This window comes from Pseudochaenichthys georgianus, unplaced genomic scaffold (genome assembly GCF_902827115.2).
Source record: "Pseudochaenichthys georgianus unplaced genomic scaffold, fPseGeo1.2 scaffold_562_arrow_ctg1, whole genome shotgun sequence".
NCBI lineage: Eukaryota > Metazoa > Chordata > Actinopteri > Perciformes > Channichthyidae > Pseudochaenichthys > Pseudochaenichthys georgianus.
Window position 1 is genome coordinate 51427 of NW_027263123.1, and position 24107 is coordinate 75533.

The 24107-nt window shown below is 43.9% G+C and overlaps 1 protein-coding gene across 1 annotated transcript in view; it reads right to left on the reverse strand.

The window, feature by feature from the left end:
• The window catches only part of LOC117443241 (netrin-1-like), a 99576-nt gene that overhangs the window by 38773 nt on the left and 36696 nt on the right, over positions 1–24107 (reverse strand). Inside the window, exon 5 of the mRNA XM_071202558.1 lies at positions 12500–12688. Coding sequence (XP_071058659.1) covers positions 12500–12688 — 189 coding nt within the window. The remainder of the gene's footprint in view (positions 1–12499; positions 12689–24107) is intronic.

A 24107-nucleotide genomic window follows, 5' to 3' on the forward strand; every position in this document is an offset into this window, starting at 1 on the left:
AAGTTTGTATTTTGTTGGTCGAATGCACTTATTGTAAGTCGCTTTGGATAAAAGCGTCAGCTAAATGTAATGTAATGTAATTTAATAAGAAGTAGAAAGTACAGGTATTTGGGTTCAACATGTAACATGTGTTCCCCCTCCTCCCTTCTGTCAAGCGACTTTGTTAAACACTTTGAAAAAAAGGTTGATGATATTCGCTCTTCTTTTTCTGACTCACCTCTGCCCGCCCTACCACCTGTCCTCTGGACCCGATCCCTTCAAACCTCCTTCAGACTATCGCTCCTGATATTCTACCGTTTCTCACCCATTTCATCAACACTTCTCTAACTTCTGGTCACTTTCCACACACTCTCAAGGAGGTGAGAGTAAACCCTCTCCTAAAGAAACCCACTCTCAACCCGTCAGATGTTATAAACTACAGGCCTGTCTCACTCCTCCCGTTCCTGTCTAAAACACTTGAACGCGCTGTCTTTAAACAACTCTCCTGCTATCTCCATCAGAACAACCTTCTGGATCCGCACCAGTCTGGTTTCAAGGCAGGTCACTCAACAGCTCACCTCCTTGTTGTCACTGAGGAACTGCACACTGCTAAAGCAGCCTCCCTCTCCTCTGTCCTCATCCTGTTGGACCTGTCTGCTGCATTCGACACGGTGAACCATCAGATCCTCCTTCACTCTCCAAGAACTTGGAGTTTCAGGCTCTGCACTTTCCCTCCTCACCTCATACCTCAAAGACCGCACCTACAGGGTCACTTGGAGAGGGTCTGAGTCCGACCCTTGTCAATTAACTACAGGGGTCCCTCAGGGCTCTGTTCTTGGTCCTCTCCTCTTCTCCCTGTACACAAATTCGCTCGGATCTGTCATTAGCCCGCATGGTTTTTCATACCACTGCTACGCTGACGACACCCAATTAATCCTGTCCTCTCCCCGCTCAGAGACCCAGGTCGTCGCACGCATCTCTGCTTGTCTAGCTGACATCTCTCAGTGGATGTCCACTCATCACCTCAAGCTCAATCTTGACAAAACTGAACTGATTTTCCTTCCGGGAAAAGTTTGTCCCACTCTTGACCTGACTATCAACATCGGCACCTCTGTTGTTTCCCCGACTCAGACTGCAAGGAATCTGGGTGTGATCCTAGATAACAACCTGTCCTTCACTGCAAACATCGCTGCTACAACCCGCTGCTGCAGATACACGCTTTACAACATCAGGAGGACGCGTCCCCAGCTGATGCGTCCCCAGCTGACCCAGAAAGCGACGCAGGTATTCGTGTTCAAAATGTGAGATGTAGAAAGTTCAGGTATTTGAGTTCAACATGTGAGAAGTAGAAAGTACAGGTATTTGAGTTCAACATGTGAGAAGTAGAAAGTACAGGTATTTGGGTTCAACATGTAAGAAGTAGAAAGTACAGGTATTTGGGTTCAACATGTAAGAAGTAGAAAGTACAGGTATTTGGGTTCAACATGTAAGAAGTAGAAAGTACAGGTATTTGAGTTCAACATGTAAGAAGTAGAAAGTACAGGTATTTGGGTTCAACATGTAAGAAGTAGAAAGTACAGGTATTTGGGTTCAACATGTAAGAAGTAGAAAGTACAGGTATTTGTGTTCAACATGTAAGAAGTAGAAAGTACAGGTATTTGGGTTCAACATGTAAGAAGTAGAAAGTACAGGTATTTGGGTTCAACATGTAAGAAGTAGAAAGTACAGGTATTTGGGTTCAACATGTAAGAAGTAGAAAGTACAGGTATTTGGGTTCAACATGTAAGAAGTAGAAAGTACAGGTATTTGAGTTCAACATGTGAGAAGTAGAAAGTACAGGTATTTGAGTTCAACATGTAAGAAGTAGAAAGTACAGGTATTTGGGTTCAACATGTAAGAAGTCAAAGTGAAAAGTCGTCAGAAAAATAAGTAGTGGAGTAAAGTACTGAAACCAGAAACATTTACTTAAGTAGAGTAACGAAGTATTTGTACTGCATGACTTCCCACCTCTGCCAGTGTTGGAGGCGAAGACCCTTTTATTAATGTGAAGTTGCTCAGTGTGCATAAAGCCAAAATAGGCTGACAAAATCATCAGATCTTCCTCCTCCACGGGGCCCAAAAAGGACTCTTTTACACGCCACCAAACAAACACACACGCATGTTGTGACTGATACTGTGCTGAGCGAGGTTGAAGTAAAGTTATTTACTCTGATGCCTCTAAAAGCGGCTCTAATGAAGGCTCTCGTCGTCATTATGGGTGGAGGGAGGCAGAGTAATTTGATTGAGGTTGTATGTTGGTGCGGGGCCCAGTTCCCCATCTGTGAGGGTCTGGAAGGGAATCAGAGGCTGCTCTAATGTGAAGGATTTTTATTGAATGCAATATGTAGAGTCAGCAGAGGGCAGGGCACAGACATAGTTAGCTAGTAAGGGCACGAGTTTCTCTTTTTAAAGAGGACATATTCCCGTCCTTTCCAGGTTCATATCTGTATGTAGTGTCTCTACTTTAAAGAGTCCTCTCCTGCTGATGTTCAGGTGTATATCAGTATGTAGTGTCTCTACTTTAAAGAGTCCTCTCCTGCTGATGTTCAGGTGTATATCAGCATGTAGTGTCTCTACTTTAAAGAGTCCTCTCCTGCTGATGTTCAGGTGTATATCAGTATGTAGTGTCTCTACTTTAAAGAGTCCTCTCCTGCTGATGTTCAGGTGTATATCAGTATGTAGTGTCTCTACTTTAAAGAGTCCTCTCCTGCTGATGTTCAGGTGTATATCAGTATGTAGTGTCTCTACTTTAAAGAGTCCTCTCCTGCTGATGTTCAGGTGTATATCAGTATGTAGTGTCTCTACTTTAAAGAGTCCTCTCCTGCTGATGTTCAGATGTATATCAGTATGTAGTGTCTCTACTTTAAAGAGTCCTCTCCTGCTGATGTTCAGGTGTATATCAGTATGTAGTGTCTCTACTTTAAAGAGTCCTCTCCTGCTGATGTTCAGGTGTAAATCAGTATGTAGTGTCTCTACTTTAAAGAGTCCTCTCCTGCTGATGTTCAGGTGTATATCAGTATGTAGTGTCTCTACTTTAAAGAGTCCTCTCCTGCTGATGTTCAGGTGTATATCAGTATGTAGTGTCTCCACTTTAAAGAGTCCTCTCCTGCTGATGTTCAGGTGTATATCAGTATGTAGTGTCTCGACTTTAAAGAGTCCTCTCCTGCTGATGTTCAGGTGTATATCAGTATGTAGTGTCTCGACTTTAAAGAGTCCTCTCCTGCTGATGTTCAGGTGTATATCAGTATGTAGTGTCTCTACTTTAAATAGTCCTCTCCTGCTGATGTTCAGGTGTATATCAGTATGTAGTGTCTCTACTTTAAAGAGTCCTCTCCTGCTGATGTTCAGGTGTATATCAGTATGTAGTGTCTCTACTTTAAAGAGTCCTCTCCTGCTGATGTTCAGGTGTGTATCAGTATGTAGTGTCTCTACTTTAAAGAGTCCTCTCCTGCTGATGTTCAGGTGTATATCAGTATATAGTGTCTCTACTTTAAAGAGTCCTCTCCTGCTGATGTTCAGGTGTGTATCAGTATGTAGTGTCTCTACTTTAAAGAGTCCTCTCCTGCTGATGTTCAGGTGTATATCATTATGTAGTGTCTCTACTTTAAAGAGTCCTCTCCTGCTGATGTTCAGGTGTGTATCAGTATGTAGTGTCTCTACTTTAAAGAGTCCTCTCCTGCTGATGTTCAGGTGTATATCAGTATGTAGTGTCTCTACTTTAAAGAGTCCTCTCCTGCTGATGTTCAGGTGGACCTTTTACCTGTATTAGAGTGCTGTAAGACCATAATATTTCTACTTTAAGTAAAGGACCTAAACACTTCTTTCATCTCTCTCTCTGTGTGTGTGTGTGTGTGTGTGTGTGTGTGTGTGTGTGTGTGTGTGTGTGTGTGTGTGTGTGTGTGTGTGTGTGTGTGTGTGTGTGTGTGTGTGTGTGTTGTGTGTGTGTGTGTGTGTGTGTGTGTGTGTGTGTGTGTGTGTGTGTGTGTGTGTGTTTTAGTGTGTGTGTGTGATTCGCTGTGTGTGTGCTCTTCAGATTGAGTTTCAATGTAAAGCTTTTTGGCAAAGAGTTCCCGGCCTGAATAATGTTTCCCATTAACGGCCGAGTGAAGCGAACTTCAAAGTCTGTTTAAGCTGTTAGTGAGGATCGCACGTTTAAATGTGAGAAATTCACCCTGTGTGTGTGTGTGTGTGTGTGTGTGTGTGTGTGTGTGTGTGTGTGTGTGTGTGTGTGTGTGTGTGTGTGTGTGTGTGTGTGCGTGTGTGTGTGTGTGTGTGTGTGTGTGAGCCCGTGTGTTTGAAGTGGGCCCAGCAGCATGTGCTATATGCGCCGGCAGAGTCGTTGAAAGCTCGTGAAGCGGTGCCGGAGAGGTTGGAGTTGCTTTTAGTTGGAAGTCGTGGAGCTTCACGAACATAACGAGATGCGCATTAAACCGTTTTCTCCTTTTGTTTTTCTTCTCCTTGATGTGTCTGGTGAGCGCACATCGAGCGAGTGTATTTATTGGAATAAAAGGGGACCCAGTTCATTTCCTCTGGGATGTGAACGTGAACATGAGCGAGGGCTGTTTTAATGAAACCTTAAACCCACTCACGGAATCACCGCACGGCGCAATGAGGCGATCTCACCGCGAATCAATAAAACCAAATACGCTGGAGCGTGTTTATATATCTTTTTAAATCTTGGCATGTGATATTTCAGGGTGTGTGTATCCTGAAGCCCAACATCATTACGTCGCTGTGGTTACCTTCTAATACAAAGCGTTTGATAAAAGCACTTATTTGTGAGTGAAAGAAGAAGATTGATTCCACTAAGACAGGGGGGTAAAACTCAATTTCATCGCGGGCCACATCAGCATTATGGCTGCACTCAAAGGGCCGGTTGTAACTATATAAATATACATATATAAATACATAATATACATAACATAATGTTTTATATGACATTATTGCCTCTGCATTGGATTATTATATTATAGGGTAATAACTTCATAAATAACTACGTCTGAAAGCAGGGCAAATAATTGCAAGTCTCTTCAGTGTGCATGTCACAAAATCAGATGCATTGTGGGACATGTAGTTTATGGGCAACCTGTTTCTGTAAATCGGCAAGTAACCGTATATTATATTCTTTGCAAGCTCTTGCGGGCCACATAAAATGAAGTTGCGGGCCGGATTTGGCCCCCGGGCCTTGAGTTTGACACCCCTGCACTAAGAGGACTTTGGCCAACAGCTGAGTTTCTGTTCCAGAAATAAGAATACATCAAAAACCTCCTTTACATGTGCGACACAACTTTGTTTTAAGACGACATCCTTAGCTTAGCTTGAAGAGGTCTTGTTATATTGGTGTAGGGGTTTTCCCTCTCCTGCAGTGTGCTACAGAGGATGCTGTAACAGTTGCATGTCACAGTAGAGGCCTGGAAGTGAGCAGGATATCTCCACTTTAAAGGTGGGGTAGGTAAGTTTCAGAAACCGGCTCGAGATACACTTTTTGTTATATTCCATGGAATGCTCTTAACATCCCGATAGCAATGAATATCTGAAGTGCTTTGACAACAAATCCATAAAAAAAACGTCATCTGTAGAAGCCGTGATACTGTAAAAAGTACAACGGCCTACCTGCCTGTCAGCCTTCCATCGGGGCACACACTGATCTCGTGCCCTCATTGGTCATGTGCGCGTTCGTGTGTGTTGGGGGAGGGGCTCTGAGAGGAAGTGGCAGATTTTCTCCGGTTGTGTATTTTCAAATTCTAGCGATCTCGAGCCGGTTTCTCAAACTTACCTACCCCACCTTTAAATTAAAGCTTAATCTCAGTTCAGTAATTATGGTCTGAGAAATGCTCCATCTTTGAGACTGAACGCCAATTCTCTAAATGTCAACCTCGTCCTTTAAGGAACTGTTTTTGATGTCCTGTGTATCACATGATGCAACAGACTGAATAATGTGAACTAGGCGATACCATATGAAGTATTGACTTGTTATAGTTTGTATACGGAGACTGCATTTCACGTCCTTTCAATCTCAAACGTTCCCTAATTCAAAACTACACTGTGTGTGTGTGTGTGTGTGTGTGTGTGTGTGTGTGTGTGTGTGTGTGTGTGTGTGTGTGTGTGTGTGTGTGTGTGTGTGTGTGGTGTGTGTGTGTGTGTGTGTGTGTGTGTGTGTGTGTGTGTGTGTGTGTGTGTGTGTGTGTGTGTGTGGCCTAGCATTACGATCCTTGTGGGGACCTAAATCTATTTACATAGTCATGTGTGGGGACTCACCTCCCTTATAGGGACATATTGGAGGTCCCCATAAGGGGGGTCATTAATTTTAGGGTGAAGACTTGGTTAGGGTTAGGGATGTGTTGGCTATGGTTAGGATAAGTATTTTGTTGTATTTGTATTTATTTATAGAAGGACCATGCATACAGAAACATTAATCTCAGCAAAGAGAAGAGATGCCAGATTATGGCTAATAGCTAATTTCCATCTGTGGTCCTCAGGCAGGTTCACAACAATCAATAAACAAATAATAACATTGCATGATCTCATTTTAAAACCTGATTTAAGTTCAGCTCAATAAATGAATACAGAGTGCACTTGAAATACACTTGCATGGTCTCGGCCACTCAAATAATTACAAAGCCTGATTTAAATTCAGGTTACGAACATAATACTTAGTACACTTCAAATACGCTTAAATAAAATATCTAAGATATAGTATGACAATTCAGTTCAAATAAAAAAGCATGTAAGTCAATGTAATGTCCCCTGAAGTGATGTATATATGGTGTGTGTGTGTGTGTGTGTGTGTGTGTGTGTGTGTGTGTGTGTGTGTGTGTGTGTGGTGTGTGTGTGTGTGTGTGTGTGTGTGTGTGTGTGGTGTGTGTGTGTGTGTGTGTGTGTGTGTGTGTGTGTGTGTGTGTGTGTGTGTGTGTGTGTGTGTGTGTGTGTGTGTGTGTGTGTGTGTGTGTGTGTGTGTAAAATAAAAATAAATCACTCTATTTCCTCCATTCACAATATCTCTTATACAAAAGGCAATACTCAATATAGGCTCTGTATATCTACACGCTGTGCGCTGTGCGCTGTGCGCTGTGCGTGTCTTCGACCAGTTCAAATCGTATTGCTCTGATTTCTCCTCAGATGTATTACTTTACATCGTGCGTGGGTTTCGGAGGATCTGTTGCAGTGAACCAGCCTCCTCTCTCCGCCTGGTTAAAGGCTTAGAGCGTATGAGGGGACGGGGAGTAGGAAAATAAAGCGTTAGGGGCGTGGGGGGACGGGGGGGGGGGCGGAGGGGGGTCAGAGAGCCGTGTTTACACTGCGCTTGATGAGGGGCGAAGTTGTTAATCTGGGAAATAAAGCACGAGGCGTTCCTCGCTGCCACTGGAGAAGGAGACGCTCTGAAGCGCTGAGCCTCTAACTGTGAAGGACGTCTTTGAGCACATGCCGGGTCGGGAGGGAAAGAAATGTGTTGGGAGAATACTGAGAGTACTCTTCTGATGTCAGAGCAGCACAGGATACGTAGCTGTGTGCGTAGCCGGTGTCTGACCACAGGGATGAGGCTCAGAAGACACTGTGCTGAAGGTGTGATATGTTCCTCAGTGGCATGACGACGCAGCCCCTAGAGAGGTACACGTATGACTGTCATGTGTGTTGCTGACGCAGGCCTCAGCGAATCTGAACTAATACTGCTTTGAACCGGTATTCCTCCAGCGTGTTGACTGTAGCTCCCTCTCTTGTATATCAGCATATCAAGGACTCTACTAAAGTTACTCTGTTGTCCCATGCAACCTGGTGTGTGTACTTCCATTCTTGCATGGATAATAAACACGTGTATCCTCATATTGAAGACCAAGCCGGTGACGAGTGATATTTTACTAACAAAATGTAATCCAAGTATGACAATACAAAAGTAATGTAACTTGATTATTATTATTATTGCAATGCAAATAAATATAAGAGCAAAGACAGAACGTATCAAGAAAACTGCATTTTTGTTTAGCAAATCAGGTGTTCACCTACTGCGTTACATAAAGTTAAAAAGTATATAATATATTGTAAATAATTTATAATATAAAACGTTTTCTGTAATAATTTGTGTTGAGTATCTCTTCGTACCAAGGCAGAAAATGTGTTATTTGTTTGAAAACAAAATACTATAAAATTATTTATATATTCATTATTGAGTTATATCGATGTGTCTTAGAGTTTTAATTAGATCTATTATTATTTTAGCTTTTTCTAATTTTTTTAGATTAATGTTTTCAAAATGTTGATTTATTTAAAGCTATTTTTAGGCAATAGCTTAGCTCTCAGATATATTAAAAATATATTAAAAACATGTCTATGAATTGTTTTGCTCAAAAAACCAAGCAGATCACCCATTGTAGCCATGCCTCATATCCCTCTATTTCACTTCCTGTTTCAAAAGTGCTGATTTGGGGATAAAGCTTTTAAAAATAAAAATAAAAATGAGGGGTCTGAGCTTATGCGGGACCCGGCAGCTACCGTCTAAACTAAATGCTGCCGTGATGAAACGCCATATCATGGATTATCAAGGATCTGAAACAGTCTGGAGCTCAAAGGCTTTCTCTCTTGCCGGTTAGACCACAAGGTGAGTTCCTTTCTACTTCCTGCTTCTTCACACACATGCTCTCCAGTACAGGTTAGCTCTGAGTGCTAGCCATGCTAATGTAAACACCGACCAGATTACGTCCAAAACAGTCGGGCATTGTTTCTGATGGCAGCGTTTCTGATTGGCCCGTGGGTCCACATTTCAGATATGATGTCATATCGGACGCAAATCTGGATCAGCTCCGTTGTTCCCCGTTTTTAGAGATTTGGGTACGGAGGAAAAGAGAGAGGGTTTTATTTGTTGACGCTGTGTGAGTTCCCCGACGCACCGGGGACACATGTTGATGTATAAAAGCATGATAGGTCCCCTTTAATGTTATTTATTTATTTTATCTATAACCATGACAACTATTGTTAACCCTTTTGCCCTCCCCGAGGTAAAAAGACAATGCTCCCCTTTAATTGTTGAATTTCTATTTTTGTTCTGTATCATCTGTATACTGACCTGTGTTTATTTACATGCCTATTCATTTGATGTTATACTGTATCTGCCACCTAGACTGACCATGTATGTGTAATGTTCGTTTATTTTATGTATGTGTAACGTCCATATTTGAAAACTTCAATAAAAATATTGTTAAAAAAAAAAAAAAAAAATTGTTGAATTTCTTTGTGAGTTTTTCCCGCGATGATCTACGGGCAGTTAAACGCCCCCCTGAGACAAATGTGTAATTTCTGATATCAGGCTATATGAATAAAATGTGATTACGTAATCCCTCTACATGTCCCCCCTTGAGATGTGGAGTGCTGGCGAGAGAGAAAGGGGGAGGGGGGGTTTAAGGAACGAAAGCAGACTTCCTCCTGGCCCGTTTGGCTCGGCGCTGTATTTCCTGTCCAACAACAGCAGAGCGGGATGGTTGGCTGATTCCAATAATAAAGAGAGAGGTTTCTAAACTGATGTCACGTCGCCCGGCTTGTGTCACCTGAGCGCAGCAATCAGGCGTGTTGGTTTTGATCCCAGAGCACCGAGAGTTACTGATCCAGGTGTGGAAAGACTCTGCAGAGATCTATGGGTGTTGCTCCATCATTAAGCAAAACACGGAGAAGCTCTGTTACGCTAACCTGCTCCCTGTAACCCCCCACATATCGCTTGTGAAAATGTTTAGCCTGGCCGAGGGAAACAATGCTGTAAAAAGCGTTTTATTGGAGCAGAAGAGACGATCTATCAGGCTTGTGTTCTGCACGACGCTAGCACGCGCAGGACATCGATCCAGGGCTGTGTTGGAGTTACATATAAAGTTTTGTAGCTTTGTGCCTTTTGTTTCATTTCATGCAAGCTGAACAAATACATGTAAAAGTTGATGGCAGTATAAAGTTGTGCAGGGGTGGTTCATGTTTGCAGGCCACCATGAATCAAATCAAGTTGTATTTGTACAGCACATTTATAAACGATCGCTCAGCAAGCGTAAATAATCACCAGTACTTTGTATCTACGGGATGTTTTGCCGGTGCGTGTACACCCTGAGTGACAGCAGGGTGTTTGCTCAGGGCCTCTCTACTCCCTGAGGTGCTGCGAGACAGAAGGAGCCCCTCTTTTGTTTCCCCACACACACACACACACACACACACACACACACACACACACACACACACACACACACACACACACACACACACACACACACACACACACACACTTTAATCCTCTGCCGCTCGGTCTCAACCCTGACACACGTGCTCCCACCTGTGTGTTGGTACTGTGGAGCCGCGGCAGTGTGGTGTCGGTATGCGTGGAGGCGATTAGCGACTTGTTTCCACGGCTCTGGCTGTGGGGTGTGTCTCGTCAGGGATCCACGGAGGAGCCCACGCCGCTCAGGAGCTGCACGGTCACTCCACCGACCCTGAAACAACCCGCTGCTTTTCCGCACAACTTTTTAACGAATTCCTTTAACGTGTGGAACAGACGGGGGAGGACGCACATCCATACGTGAAAGTAGCGATAGCTTAATGAATACGAATGGAAAGTATATTAAGTATTATCAGCCACAATAACTCCTCCCAGGGTCACACAAGAGTGGGGAAGGGAAGAAGTGTTGTTGTAAGCCAACCCTGACGTTAGCATCGCAAAGTCTCCCGAGACAAAAAGACAAAAGGATTTCTCCATTGGATTATTTCAGAAAACAAAAAATCTTTTGTTAATCCACTTATCTTTAACATAGGAGCCACACGTAAAGTCTAAAGCAGTGGTTCTCAACTGCTCAGGCCTCGGGACCCACTTTTTCCTTTGTCAATAAATCGTGACCCGAAATGTTGAACCACTCAAATCTATTCAACAAAAAAATCGTGCTGTAATATATACGCTTTGCGGCATATCATATTAATTAAAGTGAAGTGCTGTGCATATATCCCTTATATCCCTTCACAGAACTAAAGTATGCTTTTAAATAAGGTTTAATGAGATGATGGAATCAAAGCTGAACTGTATACCATAAAAAGGCCCACATGCTGAAAACCTAACCCCAGCAGGGGGTCTGGGGGGATTCTCCCTCAGGAGATCTTTAGAAATACTAACATATAAACTACGCATTCTGGTACACTCTGAGAAGAAAATAAATAAATGTATTACTACCCGACATATTCATAATATGTTAAGCCATTGTTTGTGTTTCACTTAGTTCTGACAGCTTGCTGCTCCTCACAGAGAGAAGAGCAAAGAGGAGAGTCTGTGTGACTTACTTTAAATGGTGGGTAAGGGGAGATAGCCCCCATTGTTCTGGGACCTGTCAGTCATCAGACCGGCGGTCATATTTCATTATGTGTTCATTTGTATCTGAAGTTGTACCCATGGATGTATAAAGAGTAGTTCTACCGCAAAGTTATTCTCCGTGGGGACTTCCGGCAACAATCTTGATTCTGATTGGCCAGAAGACTCGGAAAAACATCAGCAAAGATGTTTTATTTAGAAGATGATCACTACGTGAATACTGGTCTCCGGTACTTCCAGTCCAACGCCGACTGCATGCACAGCGTTAGAAAATTGCGCCTTCAAAATAAAAGTCTCCAACAAAAAAAGAAATTTTTTTTTTCAATTTTGTTTTCTTCACTCACATCTGCGACCCACTCGAAGCGGGTCTGCGACTAACTTTTGGGTCGCGACCCACCAGTTGAACGGGAGCGTTGTTGGTGATTGCTGTAGTTATACCTGACTGCTTTCAGCATTAACACACAGAGAGGGTGAGCCTGAGAGAACTTTACATTTAGGTAATTGTTTGGTATCGATTGTATTTTACATGTTTCGCAGAGAATAAATGGCAAAAGGCGCAGATCAGATGTTTTTCGCCTCACCGTGTTTTCCTTGTGTTTAGCCCCTCGATACTGTCGCCTACCGCTTCTATATTGAACAATATAAATGGTAAATAAAGTGGAGTAGACGTATACTGTATGAAGCAGTGTACAATTCAACATGTTTCTTAAGTATGGTACTATAGCCATCAGGCTGCACAATCAAGGGCTGCCCGTGTAGCCGCTAGTTGTAAGGACTGAGCACACGTAATACTTTAACCTGCACTCACATCTGCACACTTATATAATTTAACATTTTCTTTCAAATGCTGAACGTGTTCCTGTGATATCTTGTTTCAATAGTTACTTTTATTCAATTTGATCTTTTACCTTGCGTGAATCCTGTGTTTCCCTCTGACCCTGACGCCTGAATTTAATAACCAAGGGGTAAATAAATAAAGTTCCATCTTATCTCTTATCTTATCTTGAGTATATACTAAGTTATTTCCGCCACAGGGAACAAAGCATTGGTGTAAAGCATGCGTATAAAACATTACCTCCACCCCTAACGTTAGAGAAAACCCTAATCCTTGGAACACAGCATCGTCATAGCCTCCAACTGTAGGCACTTCCTGCTTCCTGTTACCTTTGCAGGCCCTGCGGTGGGAGATGGACTTGGTCATGTCTCTGTAGTATCCCTCCTTGCAGTAGTGGCAGTGGCGCCCGGCCGTGTTGTGGCGGCAGTTCAGACACACGCCGCCGCTCCTCCGGCCCGACAGCTTGTACAGCTCCATGTTGAAGCGGCAGCGACGAGCGTGAAGGTTGCAGTGGCATGCTGGGTAAAAAGAAGAGAGAAAGAAGGGAGACACTGAGATGGAGGACATTCTTAAAGGTCCCCTAGTATACTGTTTGTCATCAATGTATTATAAGTATCAGATAAATACAACACATGTCTCTGGAGTGTTTGGCTCCAAAGGTCATTGCAGCATTACCCATAATCCTCTCTGTTTCAGCCCTGTTTCCAAAGTGCTGATTCTCTGTCTGTGACTTTAGATGAAGACAAGGAGCCCCTCCCCACGCCCTCTGATACCTCATTCACACCAACGCAACTCCGGTTCAAGCTCCGTGCTAGAGCTTTTCAGGTTCAGAACCGGTTCTTCGGTTTAGCTCCGGCTCTGTTCACACCGCCCAGAGTCCGACTGCTGCTGCGTCATCGTTTGCGTCATGAGGTAACCGTTTGCGTGCCTGCTTCATAACGCCACACCGCGCGGAAACCCCTCACAGCTGACACCGACAACAACAACAATGGCCGATTGTGCTCCAGCTTCCTCTGCACCTCTCAGAAGACCAGATTCCCAGCAGGCAGCTGGTCTCTTCAGTGGACCACTGCTGCTGGTTAAGTTTCTCCATCGTTGTGTTCAGTAAGGGATAATGTGCTGCGACGCGGTCATTATGGGGAAAAGAACACCGACAGGCTGATCAGGAGCCCGACGCGAAGCGGAGGGATCTAGATCGGCATGAAGGTGTTCTTTTCCCCATAATGACCAAGTCGCTGCACATTATCCCGCTTATTACATGGCCACATTCTCAACAAAGTAACGTTATGACTCCCAATATTAATTGAAATGCTTTTATGGATTTAGAAAATGATTTTATTGATTTAAAAAATAGTTGTATGTATTGATTTAAATTGACATGCATCCGCGAAGAAAAATAGTCCGTTGTTACTGTTTGAACTAACGGAGCAACGGCAGGCTTCGATAGCGTTTTTGAGGAGCTTTTTGATTACAGATTTGAAAACATCGCTGCTTGCTTTAAAAGTAGCACAATTCATGATGTCAAACCTTGGAAAGTATCTAGATATCCCTGCCCTGATGCCAAAGTAACAACTGAATATGTGTCGCCGTCTGATGTCTATGTCTGGACCGCTGCGTAAAAAGGAGGGTTTCTGCCCCGTTACTTCTCCGCTGTTTTTCTTGTCCCAGTTCCAAAAGCAAACTGCATGCAGTTTGCTTTTCGGCCCAACTGTATACAGTTCAATCGACCGGACTTCTTTCTGAAGATGTGAGCTTCCTTAACAACGGTCAATAAGTCCTTGACAGCGGTCTGTCTGTTCGGTATTAACAACGTGTCACGTGTTCTGAATTGACCAATCAGAATCGAGTATTCAACTAAGCCATGTAATAAAACTGGATAAAACGCCGGCTTGTTGTTGTTGTTCAGGAGTTGATCCCGCCCCGGCCCCCGCCTCGACGTAAGCGTGACGTATGTGGTGCTTTTGCTCTAGCCGGACAATTTGTTGGTGCTTGAAACGAACCGGATTCCAGAGCTAAGAGGCTGCTCCGCTGCGGTGTGAACAGACACACACACACACACACACCACACACACACACACACACACACACACACACACACACACACACACACACACACCACACACACACACACACACACACACACACACACACACACACACACACACACACACACACACACACACACACACACACACACACCCCTCCCTTTCCCTCTCACTCGTTACTGCTGTCTTATCCCAGATGTTATCTCCACTTAAGGGAAGTGTGAGGGGAAAATGCGAAGGGTCTTTTTTCATGAATAGAAAGTGGAACGCTCTCAGTGTTCGGTGCTCGAGGAAACCGCTGCTGGTTCTGTTCCTCATCTTAAACAATATCAGACACAGGTTGTTGTAACACTACAGCCGTCACTTCAAAGGACAACATGTAAAGAAACAGCCAGAGACAAAGAGAAGCTAATCTCCTTCTTATCTGTTTCCTTCTTCCAGAACATATAAGCCGCTCGAGATTTCAATGTCCCGACAAACGTGATAAAATCAGGTCAAATGTTTTCAGCGTATATTTGTCGTGTTCATGAGGAAGGCTATGTGAGGAACGATATCCCAAAGGCATGCAGATTAGGGTTAGGGTTTACACGTCCCGTCAATAGTCTTGTGCGCAACACAAAAATAAATAAAGGGCCGGGACTTTAACGCGTTAATTAAGATTAATTAATTACACGAAAATTAACGCATTTTAATCGCACTTATTTTTGCACAGCGGAACGTTTCTCACTGCATGAGTTTCAGGCGGACCGATTATACTGGAGCACCAACTAACGTTCATGACTTCAGCATGGGACTTCAGACAACAACAAACCACGGTGAACAATAGTCAAACATGAACGAACAAGCTGATGAGACGCTTTGGTCGCCCCGTGGATGGGACACTTTGTTTTAAAAAACGGATGGATGGAAGCGTCGATAAGAGCCGCAGCTCATCAAGCCTAAAGTATCACCTAAATGCAAAGCATGTAGCAGCTAGCAGCTAGCATGTAGCAGCTAGCATGTAGCAGCTAGCATGTAGCAGCTAGCGTGGCCGTTAGCCCGACTCCGAGTGCAAGGAACCACACCCTGACCCAACCCACACTCAGCCAGACGACTGGTTTCAGGGCCAGGATGAGTGAGTCCACGTCTGAGAGAATAACCAGCTCCCTGGCTCACTGACTGCACTCGACTGTCGACCACCTGGAGTCACATCCATGTGGAAATTGCTTCTCACTGTTCTCAGGTCAAATATGTATATTTGATTAAAAATACGATTAATTTCGATTAATTAATTACAAAGCCTCTAATTAATTCGATTACATTTTTTAATCGAGTCCCGGCTCTAAACATAATGTTGTTGTTGAGAAACTGAGAAATTATTCAAGGACAAAGTTTTTCTTTTGTTATATTCAATAAAGTAATAAAGAAAGTCAAGATTCAAGTGAAATGGATCTGAAACCGTCTCTCTATATGAGAGGAAACATCTGGTCCTCCGTCCCACCATTAAACCCTCATCCTTAACATTTGCAAATCCACCTTTCACACTTCCTTTTGCCTTCTTGAAATGTAAATCCTGTAAAATATGTCTCTGTTAAACACATACAAGAATATACATACGTACAGGGGCGCGGAAGTTAGGACGTTGCTAAGGGCCCGTGACTGACAGGGGCCCCAAACTATTTTAGAACATTAAGAAAAGAAAATGTAAGTAACCAATGTAATATCTTTTCCTGGGGCCCAACATCCCTGGCGGCGCCCCTGCATATGCAGATACAATTTAACAGAGTAAAAGGCAATCAGAGTATAAGACTATGTTTTAAATGATTATTAGAGCCGGGACTCGATTAAAAAAATTAATCTAATTAATTAGAGGCTTTGTAATTAATTAATTGAAATTAATCGCATTTTTAAAAATCGCATTTTTAAGCACAGGGCCATCTAAGCTAATTTACAGATGGCCCTGAGCCCAATAGAGATTGCCCTGAAAAATGCATGCGGACGAAATGGCACGAAGGGTTTGGGGGGCCTCCCCCTAGACATTTTTTAATTTGTGCAGGTCTTAGATGCTGTCTGGTGCATTCTCTAGACTGAATTATAAGATGAACCACCACAATATTATATTGTACAATTTCAATTGTATTCTTCATTTCACTTGTTTGTTTGTTCTTGTTTGTGTTTGCTCGCTTGCATGCCCTGCATAGCTTTAAGAAATACTTAAGTTGTTGGTCAAAACACTTTCCATCTGATGAAGGCAAATGCCTTCCCAGATGGAAAAAAGTAGAAAACATTACATTCAGTTATAACTGCCAAACAAACATTATTTACACTATTATGGCCCCTGTTAAAAAATGTTGTAATGTTAACTACTGTAAATTGGTCGAACGAATGCCTCCTCATCCGGAAGCTGACCGAGCAGACCCGAGCAGCAGTCGAGAGGAGCCGAGCGCATCCGCGAAGCACACGTCAGAGTTCCCGTTAGCCAGCAAATCTAAATATCTTCGTTCAAAATAATTTCCCTTTAGAGCAATACCGCTTCAGTTGCGCCACTTATGTGACAGACAAGAAGAGTATGTGACAGACCAGAAGAGTATGTGACAGACCAGAATAGTCAACTCTAATGTCTAACACGTAATGTGGAGAAAGAGATGTCCTGGATGGGTTGATTGTGCGTTGATCTGTTGGTAATGCCTCGGGGTTTCGGTGGGCATGTAAACAAATGCATAATGCTGCGCTATACTTTGTGGCCTCATCCAGTTGCATAGCGACACTTATTGTGTAGGTGTATTTTAATAAGCAGGTAGTCTATCATTAGCTAGAACTAGCTGGATCTGATCGATATGGACATAAACGCGAGTGAAGTCTAATCTGACGGGAGAGAGAGAGAGATCAGCTGACGAGTCGAGACTCGACACGCAGCTCTGCACCACATGCCGCGGTGAGCGGAACAAAACACACACTTCAGGTTAGAATATCACACATAGCTATTTTAATTACCTCTCAAACTACCGTAACTACGCCTGAAACTCATCCAGTGAGAAACGTTCCGCTGTGCAAAAATAAGTGCGATTAAAGTGCGATTAAAATGCGTTAATTTTTGTGTAATTAATTAATCTTAATTAACGTGTTAAAGTCCCGGCCCTAATGATTATATGATCGTCTGACACGACACTGAGAAATGCTGCCGTGACATTTTGCAGAACGGCCAGTCATAATGCCTGGAGGAGAAATAATACGTCCACATTTAAATGATCCCATGTGGCTCGATGTGAAAACAATGATACTCCAGTTCTGCTGTTGTCCATGTTTCCCCTCCAGTTGCATGGTAACATGGCCGCCTGTCAGAGTCATGAAACTTAATGCAAGCTGCAAAACAAAAGGTCTGTTTTCCTTAGCTTCTGAAACGCTGACGTTCTGGAAACTTGTTCTGTGAAAGCGATGAACTGAACCCACACGGTGTGCAGACCTTCCCACTTCATATTTAATCACCTCATTTCTCCCCGGGATAAATAAAGTATTCTGATTGTGGTTCTGAGGAAAAGCTTTTATCTTTTTATTTTCAATTTGACTGATTCAATATCAAGACAGACAGACAAGGTACAAGAGACGAGTTAAAGCTGGAGGGCAGAACACATAACCCCCCCTCCTGTCAGTAGTGTTTCTACTTTAAAGAGTCCTCTCCTGCTGATGTTCAGGTGTATATCAGTGTGTAGTGTCTCTACTTTAAAGAGTCCTCTCCAGCTGATGCTCAGGTGTATATCAGTATGTCGTGTCTCTACTTTAAAGAGTCCTCTCCTGCTGATGTTCAGGTGTATATCAGTATGTAGTGTCTCTACTTTAAAGAGTCCTCTCCTGCTGATGTTCAGGTGTATATCAGTATGTCGTGTCTCTACTTTAAAGAGTCCTCTCCTGCTGATGTTAAGGTGTATATCAGTATGTAGTGTCTCTACTTTAAAGAGTCCTCTCCTGCTGATGTTCAGGTGTATATCAGTATGTAGCGTCTCTACTTTAAAGAGTCCTCTCCTGCTGATGTTCAGGTGTATATCAGTATGTAGTGTCTCTACTTTAAAGAGTCCTCTCCTGCTGATGTTCAGGTGTATATCAGTATGTAGTGTCTCTACTTTAAAGAGTCCTCTCCTGCTGATGTTCAGGTGTATATCAGTATGTCGTGTCTCTACTTTAAAGAGTCCTCTCCTGCTGATGTTCAGGTGTATATCAGTATGTAGTGTCTCTACTTTAAAGAGTCCTCTCCTGCTGATGTTCAGGTGTATATCAGTATGTAGTGTCTCTACTTTAAAACCAAGACAACACACTAATACATTACTAGAAAATGAAAATAACTGCATATCCAGATCACAGCTCACTTGAACCCTATGTAATCATTTTTTAAGACATCCCAACGTCTCGCTGTTCCGATGTGAGTTTCTTTCAGACAGCAGGTTATAGAAACAGATGGTTTGAGAATAATGGAGCCTCTTTAAAACCCTCTTGGTTCAGGCTCTGTTTCCCTCCACCACCTGCTGGTGAATTTAACCTCTGAACCCTGTGATGTCAGGCAGGAACACTTTCTTCCGCTCTCCCACACATCTGAGAGACGGCTGATTTATTGTCATTGCAATTTGCACTCGTTAATTTTGACCCCATAGTTTATTTTCCTCACACACTGAAGCACTGCCATGATTTCAGGCCTCGATGATGGAAATGGCCGAAAGCCTTTTATATAAATAAACAGATTTGCAATAAATGACCACAAGAATCAAAATCGTGTAATAATTGAAGCACATATCAAATCTTTGGAGCCGACTATATGTAATTTTCATTTCAGTTATTTTTGATGATATTATTTTCCCTTTTTATGCCATACAGTATACCCACATTCCTCTCAAACTAGGAAGCTTAGCGATTGGTGACCTGAAGTCATGTGACCGTGCTGTCGTTCCACTATAGCCCAACATTAGCACCTTTAGCTTAGCGGTGGTGACGAGAAGTCATGTGACCGCGCTGTAGTTCCTTTATAGCCCAACATTAGCACCTTTAGCTTAGCGGTGGTGACGAGAAGTCATGTGACCGTGCTGTAGTTCATTTGTAGCCCAACATTAGCCACCTTTAGCTTAGCGGTGGTGACGTGAAGTCATGTGACCGTGCTGTAGTTCCTTTATAGCCCAACATTAGCCACCTTTAGCTTAGCGGTGGTGACGTGAAGTCATGTGACCGTGCTGAAGTTCATTTGTAGCCCAACATTAGCCTCCTTTAGCTTAGCGGTGGTGACGTGAAGTCATGTGACCGTGCTGAAGTTCATTTGTAGCCCAACATTAGCCGCCTTTAGCTTAGCGGTGGTGACGTGAAGTCATGTGACCGTGCTGTAGTTCCTCTATAGCCCAACATTAGCCACCTTTAGCTTAGCGGTGGTGACGTGAAGTCATGTGACCGTGCTGTAGTTCCTTTATAGCCCAACATTAGCCACCTTTAGCTTAGCGGTGGAGACTTGAAGTCATGTGACCGTGCTGTAGTTCCTTTATAGCCCAACATTAGCCGCCTTTAGCTTAGCGGTGGTGACGTGAAGTCATGTGACCGTGCTGAAGTTCATTTGTAGCCCAACATTAGCCGCCTTTAGCTTAGCGGTGGTGACGTGAAGTCATGTGACCGTGCTGTAGTTCCTTTATAGCCCAACATTAGCCGCCTTTAGCTTAGCGGTGGTGACGTGAAGTCATGTGACTGTGCTGTAGTTCCTTTATAGCCCAACATTAGCCACATTTAGCTTAGCGGTGGTGACGTGAAGTCATGTGACTGTGCTGAAGTTCATTTGTAGCATTAGCTTTTTACTTTAAAAATCATAAAGCGGTGTGAATATGTTGTGTTTGTCATAAATGGAAATGTTTCATACATTTCATTTTCTACACTTCTCCATAATCTGTTATAGAAATCCTATAGATTTTTTCCGAGGGATCCCCTTTGATGCTTACTTCGTATATTAGAAAATACGTCATCCCTGCTCCTCTCTATTCGGCTGAATGAGGCACGTAGCTTTCAACTGATCCTCACACTCCTCACTTTTCAGTAATCTCTCATCACTGCAGCGTCTCAGAGTTATCACAGAGAGATTCTGAAGATAAGACCGTCACATATGCTCCACGTTCATCAGAGGCCTGAATCACGTACAACCAGACTCACACCTGCCATCAGAGACTGAAGCGGCAGGTGGTCTGGATTCACACACACACACACACACACACACACACACACACACACACACACACACACACACACACACACACACACACACACACACACACACACACACACACACAGAAATACGTACACAGAGGTGTTTGGCAGCTGTCACAGGCTTATCTAGCATACTCTCCCAAGGGTTGATCCAACACACACCAAGCTTTGAAGAACACACACACACACACACACACACACACACACACACACACACACACACACACACACACACACTCCCCCTCCCTTTCCCTCTCACTCGTTACTGCTGTCTTATCCCAGATGTTATCTCCACTTAAGGGAAGTGTGAGGGGAAAATGCGAAGGGTCTTTTTTCATGAATAGAAAGTGGAACGCTCTCAGTGTTCGGTGCTCGAGGAAACCGCTGCTGGTTCTGTTCCTCATCTTAAACAATATCAGACACAGGTTGTTGTAACACTACAGCCGTCACTTCAAAGGACAACATGTAAAGAAACAGCCAGAGACAAAGAGAAGCTAAAGCGGAGAAACATCATTTATCTCGTTTCCTTCTTCCAACACATATAAGCCGCTCGAGATTTCAATGTCCCGACAAATGGGATAAACTCAGGTCAAATGTTTCTGTTATTCATTAGAAAGGCTACGTGAAGAACGATATCACAAAGACATATGGATGTATGTTCCCGTCAATAGTCTCGTGCAAACGGCAAAAGTAAAATTACGAGATCCGACGCTGTAAGTCTTAACACAAATAGTTTCCTTGTGTTAGGCCGACATGTTCTCAAATTAAATTAGTTTTAACTTTAACCCCAAAAACCCAAAGTTTCTTAAATATTGGCTAAGGTGTGTGTGTGTGTGTGTGTGTGTGTGTGTGTGTGTGTGTGGTGTGTGTGTGTGTGTGTGTGTGTGTGTGTGTGTGTGTGTGTGTGTGTGTGTGTGTGTGTGTGTGTGTGTGTGTGTGTGTGTGTGTGTGTGTGTGTGTGTGTGAGGGCGACATGAGATTAATAAGCGTTATCCCCACAGCTGTCCCCAGGCCCTTCTAATGAGCTGTGCTATCTCACACACACATCCTCTCTCCACACAAACACCGCCTCTAACACACACACACACACACACACACACACACACACACACACACACACACACACACACACACATCCCCTCTCCACACAAACACCGCCTCTAACACACACACACACACACACACACACCACACACACACACACACACACACACACACACACACACACACACACACACATCCCCTCTCCACACAAACACCGCCTCTAACACACACACACACACACACACACACACACACACACACATGCACATCACCACACACATCCCTCTCCACACCAACACACCAGCCATCTCTAACACACTCACACACACCTCACACACCTCACACCACACACACACACACACACATCCCTCCACCACACACACACACACACCCACCCCACACATCACATCTCACACCCCACACCATCCTCTCTCACACACCACACACCCCCCCCACCACACACACACCACACCCACACCCACACACCCACACACCCACACATCCCCTCACACACAGTCACCGTCGTCCAGCAGGACAGCAACTGAACACTGATAAGACATGTTTAGAGCGACAGGCTCCAAATGCCCCTCAAAACATCGTGTGAGTTGGACTGAAGATATCTCGATCACTCATCGAAGAATCAGACCGTTTCTACCGGATGAATCCCCACTTCCTGTTGGACAAACTCGTGTACCTTCAACACAAGCTCATGTTCCAAAAGTGTTTTACTGATTTCAAGCTAGCAATCAAATAAAACTGGAGGCTGTTGTAGTATTCTTGGCATACAATCATCCATTCAAGTGTATCGCCCAAGGACACTTTGCCACGTTGACTTCATGGCCTCCGGATCGAGCCTCTCACCCTCTGATTGTTGATCCCACTTCCTCCTTTGCCCCTTTCACACCGGTGCTTTTCAGCTCCGGCTCGGAGCTGAAAAGCACCGGGTTTTCCTGTTCACACCGCAGCGGCGCCGGCTCTTAGCTCCGGAATCGGGTTCACTTCCAGCTCCAAAAAATTGTCGGTCCAGAGGCAAGAGCTTTGGAGCTAAGAGGTGATGTCGCTTACGTCTCTCTCACGTCGAGGCGTGCAGGAAACTAAACCCACCTCCCCTGAACATGGGTCGACTGTTATGCCTGCCTACAAGCAGTAGTGCCTATAAACACACTTTATAAAGTCAGGCAACACTAACCAGGCTTCGTGTGATTCTGTTTATTTGTGCCTTACTCTGACCATCCGTTCACTGTTATCGATCATTGTGGAGAGAGGCAGACGTGTTGTTTTGTATTAATGCAGCTATCGGATGCAAGTAGTCAGTTTAGCTTCGGTTGCTATGGTAACATCACCCGTTTTATACCAGAGAAACTTTCATAACAGCGTTGTGATACCAAACAGCGTCAATTCAGACTGACACACATTCACTTAGGCTAAGGGGAGCTGGGGATATGCATCAGCTGCTTGTGTGAGTCGGACAGTGAATACTTTAGAGTGGCCGCTGCAGTGTGAGCTAACCGGAGCTAACGGGAGAATAAACTCCCGTGGAAGAGCAGCACTGCAGCGGTCGGTAAATGCTGCAGAAACACATTAATAATCAATGAACCACGGCACTCTGGAGAAAAGCATCAGGTTGGAGAAGTCGTTATTCAATTTATTCTGGCTTCGTGTGATTAAAAGCAACACGAGCATCGACCCGACGCAGTTGTTGTTGTTGTTGTGAGCTGCCGTTGGGGGGCAAATCAGCGATGTAAACGGTGACGTCATGACGCAGCAGGGGCAGCTCTGGGGCGCCAGTGGGCGGTGTGCACAGAGCGGGAGCTGAAAAGGGAAACCGGAGCTGAACCAGAAAAGCTCCCGCTCGGAGCTAGAAACTGAAAAGCGCTGGTGTGAAAGCCGCAAGTGGCACCTCCTATTAACCCGTTTTTATCACAGCCATTCAAATGATGTCGACGGGGCAAAACGAGCTAGCAGTACATATCTGTATCTGTATTTCAAACCGTGTAATGCTGCACCTTCTGTGGATGCACGACGTCCTTCATATCCAGGGTGTGTAGGTGTGTGTGCCTTACACACTGATCAAGTGTGTGGAAGCGTGTGGTCGCTCGATGGCAGAGTCGGTCGTTAAGGGCACCTGCTCGCTGGGCTTCAGCTCTGGACATCCAAAGGTGTCTCTATAGTTCTGCCTTCATTCGGGTTGAAGGGCCCACTTTGAGCTGTGCTTTTCCTATCTATTTATATTCAAGTGCAATCTCTGGGGCTCAGCGCAGACGGCGCTGTGGTGGGTGTGCATATGGGTGGAAATCAAGCCTCCCACGGAGCAGAGCACCCTCAGGAGCAACGAGAGCGCCGCTGAAGGGCAGGTCATATCTGAGGAAAGGTTTTATCTTGGCATTACATGTTGCTGAATATCCTCTACATGAATACCCCGGCTTGTGTGCAGTTATGTAGTGATTAGGGATGCCAGCGATTATTCGATTATTCGAATATTCGTTACAGTCTCCATAATCGAATATTATTTTTAAAAATCGATTTTATTTATATATTTTTTTATTATTATTTATATATATATATTATTATTTTTATTTTTTTTCTGGCTTAGTTTCAACCAAAATATATATATAAATATATATATGCTAATAATAGTAATAGTATT